The 14931-nt window shown below is 40.6% G+C and overlaps 1 protein-coding gene and 1 long non-coding RNA gene across 5 annotated transcripts; one reads left to right on the top strand and one right to left on the bottom strand.

Annotated features, from left to right (window-relative positions):
* Window positions 1–294: 294 nt before the first annotated feature.
* recql5 (RecQ like helicase 5) lies at window positions 295–14055 on the bottom strand (the record flags this gene model as incomplete). The annotated part of the gene is made up of 19 exons (XM_014471763.2): window positions 295–1636; window positions 1728–1800; window positions 1874–2098; window positions 3159–3216; window positions 3303–3871; window positions 3943–4095; window positions 4197–4290; window positions 4386–4456; window positions 4931–4989; window positions 5070–5106; window positions 5629–5725; window positions 5821–6042; window positions 10863–10945; window positions 11030–11192; window positions 11272–11383; window positions 11466–11562; window positions 12340–12861; window positions 13605–13726; window positions 13911–14055. Coding segments are annotated over 19 exons (3027 nt in total), but the record flags the coding sequence as incomplete, so codon positions are not given.
* Window positions 6961–10837, top strand: LOC111611620. Of its 4 annotated transcripts, none has more exons than XR_002754123.1 (4): window positions 6961–7300; window positions 7391–7528; window positions 9352–9470; window positions 9560–10837. It is a non-coding gene; the product is annotated as an uncharacterized LOC111611620 (long non-coding RNA). The 4 variants fall into 4 exon arrangements; XR_002754122.1 differs by having other exon boundaries at window positions 9349–9470; XR_002754124.1 differs by having other exon boundaries at window positions 6963–7300; window positions 7419–7528; window positions 9349–9470.
* Window positions 14056–14931: the final 876 nt, after the last annotated feature.

The following is a 14931-nucleotide window of genomic DNA, read 5'->3' as shown; positions in this document are numbered from 1 at the left end:
GTACTCAACTCTTCCAACCTGCCTGACATAGGCTGCATCATTTTCTCTGTAGCTGATAGTTTTGACCGTATCCTGGCAACCCGAATGCTGGGAGCCGATGTATAGACACCAATATTTACTGGATTTGTTCATAACCGCTTCCATAAACTTCAATTTAGACATCAGAAACCAGGAGATGTTTTTTTTCCACCACGTGAGACACACACTTCCTCTAGCTTATTTTATCATAAACATGAATGAATCTCTATGTTTATCTTCTTGCTTTTCGTTCACACATTCTGCCATTACCAACAGTAAAAGTAAAACAATCTTTTATTTACAGAAGAAAAGAAACAGATTTTATGAAATCACACGTTTAGTTGTTTCAGCAGGACAGATACAACATGAGGAAACTGTTAAAATATATTTTTAGCCCCAACAGTGAGCTGCAGCTTTCCCCATGTTTTAAAAATCCAGCAGTGGCTTCATCCCCATCTACTTTAAATATACAGACACATACATGCTCGCGATGTTTGGAAATTCTGAAAAATACAAACTAAAAAGCCTTTTAGAAACACAACAGAAGCTTTTATTTTATTTTTTTTTAATAAAACACATTGAAGGCTGCTATGTGATTTGGTAAACACGTGGTCCTCAGAATGGGAACCTCTGTTTTATTAAACTCTTTCTGATGCAATTTAGTCTGAAAGCTTTTAACCGTTAAAGTAGGACGTTGATGCATAACGAAGATGAGAGTGAGTGTGTCAAACATCTTTCCTTAGAAAAGCTCTTAGCATTTCCACATTTTACAGAGTGGGATCTTTGATCCTCTTCTCCCAGTCTGAGTTGATCACCCAGAATCCTCTCTGCTTTTCAGCTCATCATAGATTTTTCAGAGGATTTAGGTCTGAGAACTGAAATGGACTTACAAGGTGTCACATCTGACCATATGATCTGTATCACTTCCTGTTTTCTGCCAAGCATGCATTTCAAATATTAAAGTGTTTGAATGACCAAGGTTCCCGCCCCCAGCTCCTTTAGAAAACAAACAGGCCCACAGCATGACGGCTCCTCCGCTGTGCTGAACAGCAGACATGAAGGGCTTTTCAACATATTCATCTTTTGTTGCTTATGATAGCACTTCAACCAGATAAATTAAATACAGCTGTGTGAGTGATGTAACCTGTTCACACCTGCGCTTTTATTTTTGCCACAAAGAAAAGAAATCCTGTTGACTTCTTGGATTCAAGTTGAGGATCAGGCTGTAGTTTTGCTGATCCAAGCGGACTCGGACATCTTGCACAGATTTTAAACATGACTTGACTCATGGGGGCTAAAACATTAAGAGCACTTGTCTCATCATTACACCGACAGACTGTCAGTTTTATTGCTCATGTGTTGACATGACATGCAAGCAGCTGCAAAAGCCCTTCATTTTAAGCTTTTTGAATAAAAAGCCAGAAATCAACTGCAGGAACCAGACAGGCACTGATAAAGAAGACTTTGACACAGGAAAAGGACTGCATGTCCCATCAGTCCTTGCTCTCTGGGGCTTTGGAGTTGTGCGATCTCTTCAGGTGCGCCCAGTCGGCCTCGCTCTCGCAGCGCTGGACTCTGCTGAAAAACGTCTTGATGAGAACTTTAGCTTCACCTTTAACTGCAGACACAGAGGTTATAGTTACTGACAAGTAACTATACTGACAAAACAAACAAAAAACAATTTCATATGGTGCCAAGTGTTTAATTACCTTGGCTTTTTTCACAACTTTTACCCTCTGTAAGAAGGTGAGACAAGTATCGCGCAAAAGACTTAAACAGAACCTGTGAAAGCATTCATACATTTATTAAACACATTAAATTTAGTTCTAATTTGCTAATATAGAACTCTGCACACCTTAGTAGCAAACTTTCCCTGAGTATAATAGGGGTTGAGATAATGGACCACAATGTTAGCCGTTTCCTGCAGCGTCACGGCCTTCACAGGTTCACCGGGCGGCGGCAGCGACCTCTCCTGCACCTCCGGGTTGAACGTCACTCTCCTTTTGCTAGAACCCAGCGTCCGGCTGCGCTTCGCCGCAGGAGACGTCTCCTTCTGCTCCGTTTCCACGTCGTCTGTAACCTGCAAACACACAGCGCTGTCATCCATCGCCGAGAATTAAATGAAAACGCAAGTCCTGCACAAAGAGCGACATTTTATATCATGGACCAACACGAAGCAGTGCATAACTAAGAATCAGAAGGAGAAGTGGAACCTGTTCCGGCAAAAGCAGTTTAAGTCCTTCATGGACTTTGACTAGGCCGTTCTAACAAGCGAATATTTAGCTCTGGCTGAATATTTCATATTATTGACCTGCTAAACAAATAAACCTTTGTCTAAAGGAGTAATTAATAATGTAGGTGAAACCTCTGCTTAGCCCGCCTCTATGATGCGAGTGGAAACTGGGTGTTATTGGTTAAATACGGGTGAGCTATTTAACCAATAATAGTTGGCTAAATAGCTCTCTACTTAACCAACTATGCTAAAATAAGTTTTTTTATATGTCAGATAAAATCTATTGGTCTAGAAGTGAGTTTTTTTTTACTTGGGCATATCACCTTCTGCTTTGCTGTTTTAGTTGTTTTTTTTTCACAATGGAGCAGCGTTTAAATTTGCTCTCCCTCATAAATTCACAAAACGTCTCAAAACTTGGTCCCTCTTTATGCTCATTTTTTTCCTGAGTTATTCTGTATTTAAATCCAATAATCTAAATTAGTTTTTTTTTTTTTTCGTGTAGTGAAGTGAGTGACTAAAAACTGTTTAGATAACTTTATTTCTGGTGTGTCTGCCGTTTTTCTTGTCTTCACATCTGTTCTTTAACGGACCTCTGATGCTTTCACAGAACATCTGCATTTTTACCGATGTTAAATTAAACACAGTTTGAATAACCAGTTAGGTCATTTCTGAAGGCAGTCGATTCTATTTAGAGGTATCAAAGCAAAAGGGGACTGAAATCAAATGCATGTTACACTTTTCAGATTTTTTTATGGGTGAAATAATGTGAAACCATGTATCATTTTCCATCCACTTCACAGCTGAGAGCACCAATAATCTCCAATAAAGCATGTTAAAGTGTGTGTCCATAATGAGACAAAAGGTGGAATAGTTTAAGCGTTATGAATATTTTTGTAAGACACTCTACCTCTTGAACTAAAAGTAGACTAGAAGATGCTTCTTCTTCTTCTTTAGGTTGGTTTGGTCTGAAAATGGTGAAAATGTAGTTAAGGTTGTAAAAAAGACTTTTGCCAGTAAAGTTTGATAGAAATGTTTACTGAGGTTAAAGTACGCTGTGATAGTAGTCGTATCCTCATGAGGAATGTCTTCAACCAGAGTCATAGCTGCTTCTCTTCCCGCTTCCTGCTCTTCATCGTCGGACAAAACGATGACTTCCGTTTTAGGTTCTATCAGGATCAGATCCTCGCTCTCTACAAGCGCAGGGTCGCTCGGCAGGGAAGGCAGCTCCTGCCTTGAGTTCTCTTCATAAACCTCACTGGGAGTCTCTGACGACAAGCCGCCTGCCTCCGGGCGCAGCTCTTCCTCCTCCGCGAGTTTCTTCTTCACAAAGTACTGCGAGATGTTGCGAGAACTCTTCGCCGCTTCCGCCATCTTCTGCTGCTTCCTGCTCATGACTCTGCCTGCTTTGGCCGGGCTGACGGCTCCGGTTCTGACGGATGATGCCGTCTCTGTCTCCGACTCTTTCACCCTGATCCGTTTGACGTCTGACTCCACGGAGGAGTCGCCGATGAAGCCCCCGTTCTCCGTCACTTTGCTAGACACAGGATTCAGGAGATCCTTGGCGGACTGGAAGCAGTTAGAGGAGCCCCTCTGGCCCGCTCCCACTCTTTTCCGCTTCATCTAGAGCAAAAAGGAGGAGAATTAAATCGTGCTCAATGTTCTGTGATGATTGTGTAAAAAGCCACTCGTACCGAGTAGATCTGAGAGGCCGAGGTGAAGCCCTGCAGCTCCTCTGGGTATAAACACGAGGAATTTCCATCGGCTTTATGCTTCGTCTCCGTTTCTCTGGAGTCGTTGCTGCTGCCTTCTTCTGTCCGAGGTGCTGATTTTGTAATCTCCGACACCTTCAGGACAACAGATGAGTTAAACAGAAAACATGCCTGGTTTTATTTTATTTTTCTTTTTTTAAATCGCTCATATTGTGGCGCAGACATTTTCAATCTACCTTCTTCAAGATGGCAGCTTTGTACAAGTTGGAGGTTTTGCAGCTATTGAAGACCTCGTGCTCTAAATCCACCGCTGACATCAGACTGCTGCAGCTGAGCGACAGAAAGGAAATAAAGGAAGACTGTTATTTATTTCACTCTATCGGGTTTCGGCTGAACGGTTGTTGAGAACATCTGAATCCTCTGACCTGAATATGTCTTCTGACCCCTGGTGGTCACGCAGAGCATCTCGCAGGCGGTACAGGCAATGCTCTCTGGTCTGAAACGAGACTCAAGTTTACTAAATTAATTTTTTACATTTGTTATGTCAACATTTATTTATTACAGTTCTCAGGCTGCTTTGTGGCATGTTTTTAAAATGTAAAAACAAAAACTCACCTTTTATTTACTGTAGACTTTTTTTTTTTTTTTTATAGAGGAAGGAATTTAACTTTTCCATACTTTTTGATTAACCCTGGAAACCTCTTTATTAAACTTCATATCTTAATCTGTTCATATGAAATGAACGTCCGTTGAGAGGTAATACCTAAATAAAAATATAGATTTCACATTCTTGTATCAATAGAGCAACTACTGTACATGGTGGACACATGTGGGAAAAATGCATTTCAAATAAAGTCTACACATTTTACTGCAGCTGGACAGGCATCTGCTAACCGGCGCCTTGCCTGCGAGTTAACGAGCGTTCGCTAATGAATGCAGGCGAGGAATGTGTTCCAGTTCTGTCATGTACCTTCACCGTGAGCCGGGGGATCCTCTGGCTGCTGGCCTCTCTGAGCGGACAGTCAGCATCTGCACAACAGGAACAACTTGTTACTCCACCAATAAACCGCTCTACTCATCTCTGTGTCTTATTCCACTGTTGGCGGTACCTGGTGGAACAAAGTCCTTCCTCAGGCCGTCAGAGCCCTGAAGACACACGAGCATCGACATGAGTTAGCATTTTCACACTGACACGTCTTTTAACCACGCCGTGTGAAAACGATACTGTAATGGTTGTTTTTCTATTGGACTGCACTGTCAGAAAGGGGTTTAAGTTTTTATTCGGCTCCTTTTTCTTTCACCATCTTTGACATTCCTGTGTTATGTTGTTCTGTAAAGGGTTTGGCTGGCCGCCGCTTAGAGCAGTTTGACTCAAACGTTGTGCCAGCTCTCTCCAACATGTGGGAGTGATTTCACAAGACGGGCTCCAACAGGAATGGTCAGTCTTTGCTGCTAACAGCTTGCATGCAAATGGTAGAGAAGCTCCAAAATTCAGCAAATGTTGATTGAAACTAATAGGGGGGAGGTAGGAAATGCGTTGGGGCATATTTTGTTCTATGCATTTTTAATGTTTAAAAATACATTTAAAAAATCCCATTTAGGAAGAAAAAGTCTAACTGTGATGTGATCAGCTAGGCATCAAATTGTTGAATAAATATTAAAAGTCACCTTTCGTAGATTCATCTGCTTCTTGAAGAGGTCAGAAAACTCTTTCTTCCTCTTTTTGGTCTCCTCTTCAGCATTTCCTTCCTCCCCTTCATCGTACCTGCAGAGGTAGAATGCAGCATCATCATCATCATTACCTCACACCAAGTCGCATTAAAACTGCATTTCAGAAAGCGTAACAAGAGTTCGCCCTGCCTTTCGAAGCCGTAGCCCTTCTTCCCTCCTTCATATTGCTCCGGCAGGTACCCGAACGGCCCCTTGGGCTGTCCACTCTGGCCCTCTGCGGTCTTGGTGCTGAGAGCGGCCGCTTGCTCCAGCTGGGCCCGCACCACTTTGGGATTGAGGCAGAAGTCGCAGGCACCCGCGCACTTCGGTGTCTTGTCCCCAAAAAACTTGGAGATGTTGGCATGGCGACATCTGATGAGAATAAGGATGCAAGATAACGATTAATGAGCTAATAATCTAAAGTTGACGGATCTTTTCAATTGACCAGCAATTTTCCTAAAAGTCTGAGTTTTCTTTCGTATAAACAGGGTTGACCATATTTACATAACATGAACTGCTAAATTTTTCATAATATGCTTAATTTAAATAAATCTATCTATCTATAAATTACATTTTAACATTAGTAAGTGTCAGCTGTATTAAATGCTGAATAAATTGTTGTTTTCTCATGTTATTGAACTTTATATTTATAAAAAAAATAAACAGGAACATCTAGCTGCTGAACCGAAAAATAAAAGATAAAAAGGATCAAATATAAATAAGCACTGGATATTTATATTAAAATATAAATATAAATAAGCACAATAAAATAATTCATTTTATTAAATAAAATAAATAAAGATGTCAAGGGTTCATATTTCTAAACAGAACCACATAAAGTGCATTTTGCATCCTAAACCAGACTCTGTTTGAAACGTTTCTCTTTCCCATTCTGTTACAGTCCGGCCATCTTTGCTTCTGTATCCACTAAATCCACTTACGGATGACCAGAGGCGCCCTCATCTGGATGACGTCCAAATTATAACACTAAGAGAAGGCTTAAGTGGTCGTTATTAGTGAGTCGATTGAAACCAATTTTAATCTAATAAACCATTAATCGACAATTAACCGTAAGTCTATGAATCGTTTGCATCACTGGATGAGAGGATAAAAGATGAGAGAAAGAGGTCCAGCTAATGACCCTGCGTTATCCAGTAGAGCCTTATTGATCATCAGCTATTGTGTAACCATCACATATTTAGAATCAATGCTTGTGTTATCAGGTCAGTCAATAATTATTGTCTTTTTTAAAAGAAAAAATATGAGTTTGTCACAGAACTCACTTTCACAAAATGTCCTTATAAAATTCAGATTATAAAGTTTGTTAGAAAAAACACCAGACAGTCTCGCTTTGGAACCGCGGTTACATAACCGCTAACATCCACACATCCTCGCAGCCGTAGAGCCCGTTTGGGAACCAGCCGCATCAACCCCAACGCTGGAAATGGGAACGCTGCCACTTCCTTTTGTGTGAACAGGGAAGCTTAAGCAAAGCAGGCAGAGGAGTAAACCAGAGGGCAGCTCTAAGTGTAAAGCAGCAGTCCCTCCCAGTCCCAGACAGGACTGTCAAAGAGAAAACTGCAGCTTCTGAGCTAGACGGGACAGCAAAAGGAAGAACTCAAGAGCAAAGGTAAAAGATGACTTTCTGTCCTACTTTAGGACCTGCAGCAGCGTCACACAACACCAACTAACTAGTTCTGCCAAACAAAACCCTCTGCAGGGGAACTGCCCCTGGGAACACACTGTAGCATGCTCACACGGTCTCCACCCTGTCCTCCTCCTCTTCTGTTGGCTCAGGAACTTCTGACACTCAGTGTGGGCTTGACTAATTGTGGGAAAACTGCTGAGACTCTCACAGGTAGGTGTCTTTCAGTCCTTCTCAGCACTAATATGACTTAAAAATAGCGACAGCTGTGAAAAAGTTCGAAGAATGTCTTAAAAATAAGTATTTAATTGTAAACATATGCTAGAAAGTCAGAGCAGCATGCATCAAATTACATGGAAATCACTGATTTACAGCAGTATCTTGTACATAAAGGTTATTTCCAAGTGAAATAAATCCATCTGAGATTTATAGACCCATCATTGTGGTGCTACCCCAATTGGCAAAAGCATCCTGCATCCTTTTTTGTTGGAAAAAGCAAATAAACTGTCCTGGTACTTGCGTTTTAACCTGCAACAGAAAAAAAGTTCATCTAGTCTGTAAAAGTTTGGAGTGAAACTAACAAATCTGACTCCTCTCTTACTTTCAATGTATTAAAAAAAATGTAAGTAAAAAGTCTAAAATTACAGTAAACTCATGCGGATAGCTCTGCTCAGAGCTGTTTCTGATTATATTTGGTACATGCTGTCCAGAGAAACATATGTTTGTGCTTAAAGTCACTTAAGCAACGCCAGCTTCTCAGTGTTTTCAATGATCACGCGTCCCTAGCCATGAAAACAGTTAGCTAAGGCTCTTCGATACATGTAAGTTTAATAATTGTAGAGTTTTGTTTAAATTGTAATGTAAATCTGCAATCACAAAAGGAAATAGAGCGTCACACCCATGTGAGTAATTCAGCAAGAACACGGCAGCACCGTCAACAGTAAACAACTGGAATCAGTTTCCACCTCCCATTATGCTCATTACAGTGTGAAACTTCAAGGCAGAAAAGACTACACTTATAGTTAAAACATCTTACAAAATTATTCCCAACTCTTGAATCTCTCAGTGTGTTCTGACATTACAACAACAAGCTTGATTTTGTTTGTTTATGTCTTTTAATTTTGCGTCAAAAGCAGAGCGCAACTGCACCTGATGCATGGCTCCTAAAAATGTCCTTTGCATAAAAATCTGAAATGTTAAACAAGTATTTGTGTTACTCTAAACAAAACCAGAGCACACAATGTCTTCTAAACACCCACACCACTGGGGTGGAGTTTCACCTTCCAGCCGAACAAAACCAAACATTCAGCCAAAACTACAAGGAATGCATGCATGCATTAGAATAGCCTAGCTCAAGTCAAAGTCTAAATCTTTTAAGAAGCTATCTGTGGTAATAATTGATCAAATAAATGTTTACAGCTTGAGCAAAAGTTTCAGTACCCTTCATATTACTATCTAGGCAACTTCTGAAGGCAAGTGGTTGCACTGGATTTTAATTGGAGGTATCAGAGTAAAAGTGGTTACATAAAAACAAACAGCTTTCTTTTTTTTTAACCCCTCCAGTGGGTCTTTTGTGGGCTCTAGTGTCCCTTATATGATAGTAGGCTGACAGGAAACGGGGAAGGAGAGAGGGGGGAAGACATGCGGCAAATGTCGTCGGGTCCGGGAGTCGAACCCGCGACGGCCGCGTCGAGGACTCAAGGCCTCCAAATACAGGTCGCGCTAACCGCTACGCCACCACGGCACGCCCCCCAAACAGCTTTCTTATGGTTCTTCCACTTATGAGAGACGAACCAATTGGTGTTGCTCCATCACACCGCTGACATGTAAGACGACAAAATAGTAAAAAAGTTCAATGAGTATGATTATTGTTGCAGGTTACATTTGGGCTTAAATCTGCACAGTGTTGTTTTAGAAGTAGATTCACATTCAGACACACAGGCAGTAAAACTCCCGGGTTCCCTTTTCCTTAGTGTACAGAAACTGACAACAGACGCACACTAATGTGACTCAGATATGCTCTTTGTCCTCAGCAGGATGGATGCCAGAGAGGAGACAGTGGGTCTCCTGAACAATGTCCTGTTCAAGCTTCAAAGTCTGCCCAGTGCCCACCCTCTGGAGCTGGGAGGCTTCTTCATCCTCCTAATCTTCATCTGTGAGTCATGCCTCATTTAAAAAAAAAAAACCAAACACATTTCTTGGAATTAAAAAAAAAAACAACTAAAATACATAACTTTCCAACAGTTATGGTGATTTTCATGATGGTGCTCACCTGCGTGAGCCACTGCTGCTGCTGCTGTAAGTCCAAACAAGACGAGCTCGACGTCTAAGGGAACATTTTCACTTTCCGACAGGTTTTTCCTGCCGATCTGCTCACCACAGTGCTTAGAAATCCTGCCTGGGTTTCAGACATAAGCTGCACAACGTGTGCACAGGAAAGGAGACGGTGCCACAGCACAACAAAACAAACTCTTGGATTGCGTTCTAGACTAACAAAGCACACCGGTTAATGCTGCCAGGCCTTCAGGAGAAGCAGCATTCCTTTGGAGCATCCCTCCCTGCGGAGCAACAACAGCTCATCTATCATGAGGAGAAGGCAGGGCCGGAAACAACTGACTTATAAACAAATACGCAGCACCGAACAGGCTTACAGGTCTTTAAAAAACAACAAGCTGCTCAGTGTCAGATGAGCGGAAAGCCATATGTTTGAGAATGATGACCTTGTATCATACCTCTGTGAGGAATATTAGAATGGAAAGTTGATGTTTTAATTTTATAAGCAAGTAAATAATTGCATGTTGGGATACACCATTAGGAAAATAGGTTTAAATTTTTTTTTGTTGTTGTTTTCAGGATTTAAATTAAAATAGAATCATTTCAATGTTTGAATTGAGAAACGTAAAAAAGTGAGAGAGAGGAAAGAAGGCAGCACAACACAGGAACACAGCTGAAAGCTGTTTAAGGATCAGATAGCAAAGTCTCTCGTTCCAATTATAGCTCATAAAGTAAAGATTTATGTGGAGATTTGTCCAGTGAGGAAGAGGAAACCAGGAGAAATGTCTTCTGAAAGCGACAGATTAGAGCACAAACAAAACACTCTATTGAGGAATTTATAAGATCTGTGGTGAGGAAACATTTTTGACAAAAAAAAGTTACACAATTAAACCTAAACACTGCTGAACTCATTTTGTACTAGAACTATCACGGATATGACATCTGCTACTCTCAATAATCAGTGGTTTAAAAAATAACGGCTGTAAATTTAACTGTACTTCATATTTCTGAGACTTTTAGGCGATTTGCCTCTAAAATAAATTTGCCTTTAAAGTGTTCATTGAAAGCAGGGAATAGGAGGCCAAGTCTGCCCCCTGCTGTTCAGAAATAGAAAATTGGATATTCAAAGAAAGGAATAATGTTCATATCTGAAACTGTTAAATGAGCTCAAGTATACTGATGTGAGATTTTAACTGCATCGTAATGTAGTGAAGTGATTTTTATACAATAAAAGTTTTTTCTAAAGGATGTGTGCGTCGAATACTTCTCTTACCCTTCATGCTCACAAAACAAAACCATGGCTTCCAAATCCGTGAGAGCTGCTTTGTCAGTTTCCTTAAAAGAGCCTCGTTTCTCCTAAAGGAAATTAAAGAAACCTTCAGGCAAATGTTTTGGTGATAACATTTCATCCTCCTAAAGCTCTTCTGCTGCTAATCCGACCTGTCTCCGGGTGACTTCCTGCCGAATGAGGAAGTTTAGCTGATCCTTATCCTTCCGACTATAATATGTGCGACACAACGAGGGCAGACCGTCTCTACCTGCTCGTCCGGACTCTTGGTAGAAACCCGCCAGAGACTTTGCCAGGTTCCAATGTGCAACAAATCTGCAATAACATCAGCATGTGTGTAAAAATAAAAAATAAGAGAACGGGAAAAACAGAAGCAGGATATTTGCTCCCTTACCTGACGTTGGCTTTGTCCACTCCCATGCCAAAGCTGATGGTTGCAACAATAACCAGCACCTTCCCCTGCATCCACTCGTTCTGCGCCTCTGTGCGATCTACTGCCTTCATACCTACAAAAAACCTGAGTCTTGTCACTTGAAACCCAGAATGCATGTGGGGTTTAAAAACCTCGGACACATTTAAACATCCTACCTGCGTGATAAGCCTTTGCTACGACTCCAAGCTTGTTCAGCTGATAAGCAACCGTTTCACAGCCATCCCGAGTTCGACAGTAAACAATCCCACAGCCCTGAAAACAAACGGTGTAAAAGAAAACAACAAAACTCATTATGTATGAATTGACTAATTTGTATCTGATTTAAATACATATAGACAGGAAATAAATTAGGAGCTGTGGCATACTATTGCTTTAACTCTGGACAACAGAGTTAAAGCAATAAAAGCTGAGCGAGCAAAATGATTCTCATGGATGGGGGGCAAAAAATATTACATCTGTCCATTTCTGCTAAAAAGCTTTAGAGAGTTTTCTGTCTTCACCGATCAAGACTTTAAGAGCTTGTGACAAATTAAAAACTTTGGCTTATTTACTGATAGAAACGGAACTGATAACAAGCAAGGCCACAGCTGCAGACCCGGAGCTGAGCAAACTGAGATTTCTTTGTTATAAGCATGAGGGAAAAACTCCCTAAGAAGAGGTAGCTGAGCAGGAAGTACTGTGTGTACGTGACTGAAAACATATTAAAATATTAAATTGAATTGAATGGTTTTAAGTTTCACTTCTTTCTCTAGCTTGACCTCTGAGAATCACTGTTCATTTTGCTTTGTAATAAAATAACTAAAAGGCAAATGCGCATTTCTCTGATTGATTCAGCGTGTCTCTCTTTATTATATAAGAATATTCAAAACAAGTTTCAAACTGAGCATTTCTATTTTCTAAGTGGGAGACATAAAGGCGCAACGTGAACCAAAAGACTCCAAAGATGCGTCATATCATTTCCATTGTGGTAAATAACACCAGGCTTGTGCAGTATGTTAATATAATCCCTCAAAGTTCTATTTTACAAACCTGTCCAGCAGCTCCACTGTCCATAGCCAGGGCTTTTTTGATGAAGGCATGGAGGTGAGCATAAGGGTTCGGCAGCAGATCCCTGAAGATCACGTCATAATGAAGGTTGCTGCGGAAGACAGGCGTGACGAAAGACATCGGACACTGCAGCTTAAGCGACTGAACAATGTCTTCTTGAACGTTCTTGGGAGCTGTTGCCGTCAGCGCCAAACAGGGAACTCCTGGTATGCGAGCCCGCAGCTCACCCAGTTTGAGATAGTCTGGCCTAAAATCGTGGCCCCACTGGGAGACGCAGTGAGCCTCGTCCACAGCCAGGTAGGACAGCAGGCCGCGGGAACACAGGTCCGTCAGACAGGGATGGAAAGAGGGCGAGGCCACCATCTCTGGAGTGATGTAGAGTAGCTTCAGTTTGGGCCGCTTGCTCCTCAGATCAGCCAGGATCAGACGGCGCTCGCCCACCGGAAGCTTGGAGTTGATGGAGCAGGCAGCGATGTTGAGCTCCTTCAGGTGATCCACTTGGTCCTGGAGAATATCATGCAGTTCAAATAAAATATCAGCAGTGTGTAAGGTGAAGCAAAACCCCACATCGATATTGTCAATTTAATCTGCGATTATCTTAAAATTGAAAAAGATGAGCTAACTTTGTTAGTTAATTGAATGACCTGGTCGTCTTAGGAGGAAATCTAAGAAAATCTGTGGACAATCTAATAACTTTGAAGAACTATATCAGCTAAAGTGGGTACTGTCTTGTCAAAATGTGATTTCTACTAAAGAAAACTGACTAGTTATTTTTAAATAGAAAAAACATCCTTTAAATTGTATTTTTCAATATCAAAAAGCTAGTTATTTTAACAAGAATATTCAAGTTTGAGAGGCTTTACAGAAAAAGTTGAACCAATGCGCTGACATAATAACAGAAAATCTAAGAAAACAGAATTTCATAAGGATAAAAGGATTAAACTATCAACCTACCAAAATCATTGCACATGCAATAAAATACACAATTAAACTCTACCTTAGTAAACTTTTATTGGGTAGAAGTAGATGTTATATTGTAGATAGTTAATCAAAAAGGTGACCAGCAAGGCTCTGTATATGATCACATTCAGAAAGCACAACAGCAATAACTTTCTGCAGTATCGTTTTTGTTGTGCGATAGCTTTTACAGAAACCTGTTGAGATTTTCTTTTGTTTTTGAATTGTGAACAACAGAGCTTCGACAGATTGCCTTGCAGAGTCAGTATGAGGAGAGGGAAGAGTCTGACCTGAATGAGAGCGATTAGCGGGGATATAACCAGAGTAATACCCTCAGCCAGCACTGCAGGCAGCTGATAGCACAGAGACTTCCCTGCTCCGGTTGGCATGCACACGAACACATCCCTCTGACCTAAAACAAGACAAGAAAAGTCACATTTTTTAACAATGAAAGACAGTTTGACTTCCTTTCGTAGCCTGCTTCAAATGTTACATGCACTGAATGGGATAGCACTTCTGCTACTCTGCTGCTAGGGCAGAAAGACGACAAAGACTGAGAAGAAAATGTGAATTAACCACACTGTTTTTTGACTTACCTCTAACGACAACGTTAACAACATCTTCCTGAAGCTTAGACCTAAAGCCGTCGAAGCCAAAGTGAGATTTTAAAGCCTGTTTTAAACTTGTTGACATCCTTCGTCTGACTACAGACAACTTTCTCGTCGTCGCACACCTATTACGTCATTCGAACCGGAAAAAAGACGAGGAAATAAAAGTAATGGTAATAATGATCTGTTCTCATTGTATTTACATATAGTAGCCATTACGTTATTTACTTTGATGATTTTAATATTTAAACGAAAATAAAGAAAAAGTCAGCTATGATATAGTTGGTAACAGTGAACTCGAGCTCTGATTGGTTCAGCTGGGTGCACCTGCTAGCCTGAAATTTTAATTACCTGTCGTCATTCTTGACCCTTGCTTCCTGCTGCATGAATTTATTGTACATTCATAAAAAAAACAATGACCTGCTGTGATTTATAGGTTGCTGTTCGTTGCACTTCAATCAAGTTTCAACATGAATTAAAAAGGATTGTAAAATGAATGAATGAAGGCAATTTTATGTTACACTCTGATGAATTCTAAGAAAATTGGCTTTATTTGGTGTAAGTATTTCAATTTTAAAACAAGTTGGGCTTAGTGTAAGTTGTAGATGATAAAATACTTCAGTAATCACTTACTGATTGATGTTAGTTTCTAAATGACAAAAACGGCTATTTTGTTGTACAAACATTGTTAGAGTAAACTGTGACTGTTCATTAGTCTTAAAATTCTCAAAAGTCAAAATACTACATATGGAAATTATAATAAGGCTTGGCTCACGCTCTACTGTGGCCACACGATATTAGAAAATCCGATGTGTCTTCCCCGTTTTCAATACATTTAGAATGAGGAAGGCGAGCGCTGTTGGTATCTGACAGGCTTATCTCTGATTATTTAAGGAACTGCTGATCTACTGGTATTTGCAGACACAACCATCTTTTGGGCAAAACAAGAATACTCTTAAACAGAAATCAGAAATGTTCGATTGTAAGTAAGTTGGTAGAAACTCAGAGA

The sequence above is a fragment of the Xiphophorus maculatus genome, chromosome 16 (genome assembly GCF_002775205.1).
Source record: "Xiphophorus maculatus strain JP 163 A chromosome 16, X_maculatus-5.0-male, whole genome shotgun sequence".
Taxonomy (NCBI): Eukaryota; Metazoa; Chordata; class Actinopteri; order Cyprinodontiformes; family Poeciliidae; genus Xiphophorus; species Xiphophorus maculatus.
This window is presented reverse-complemented; position numbering and strand designations above follow the sequence as displayed.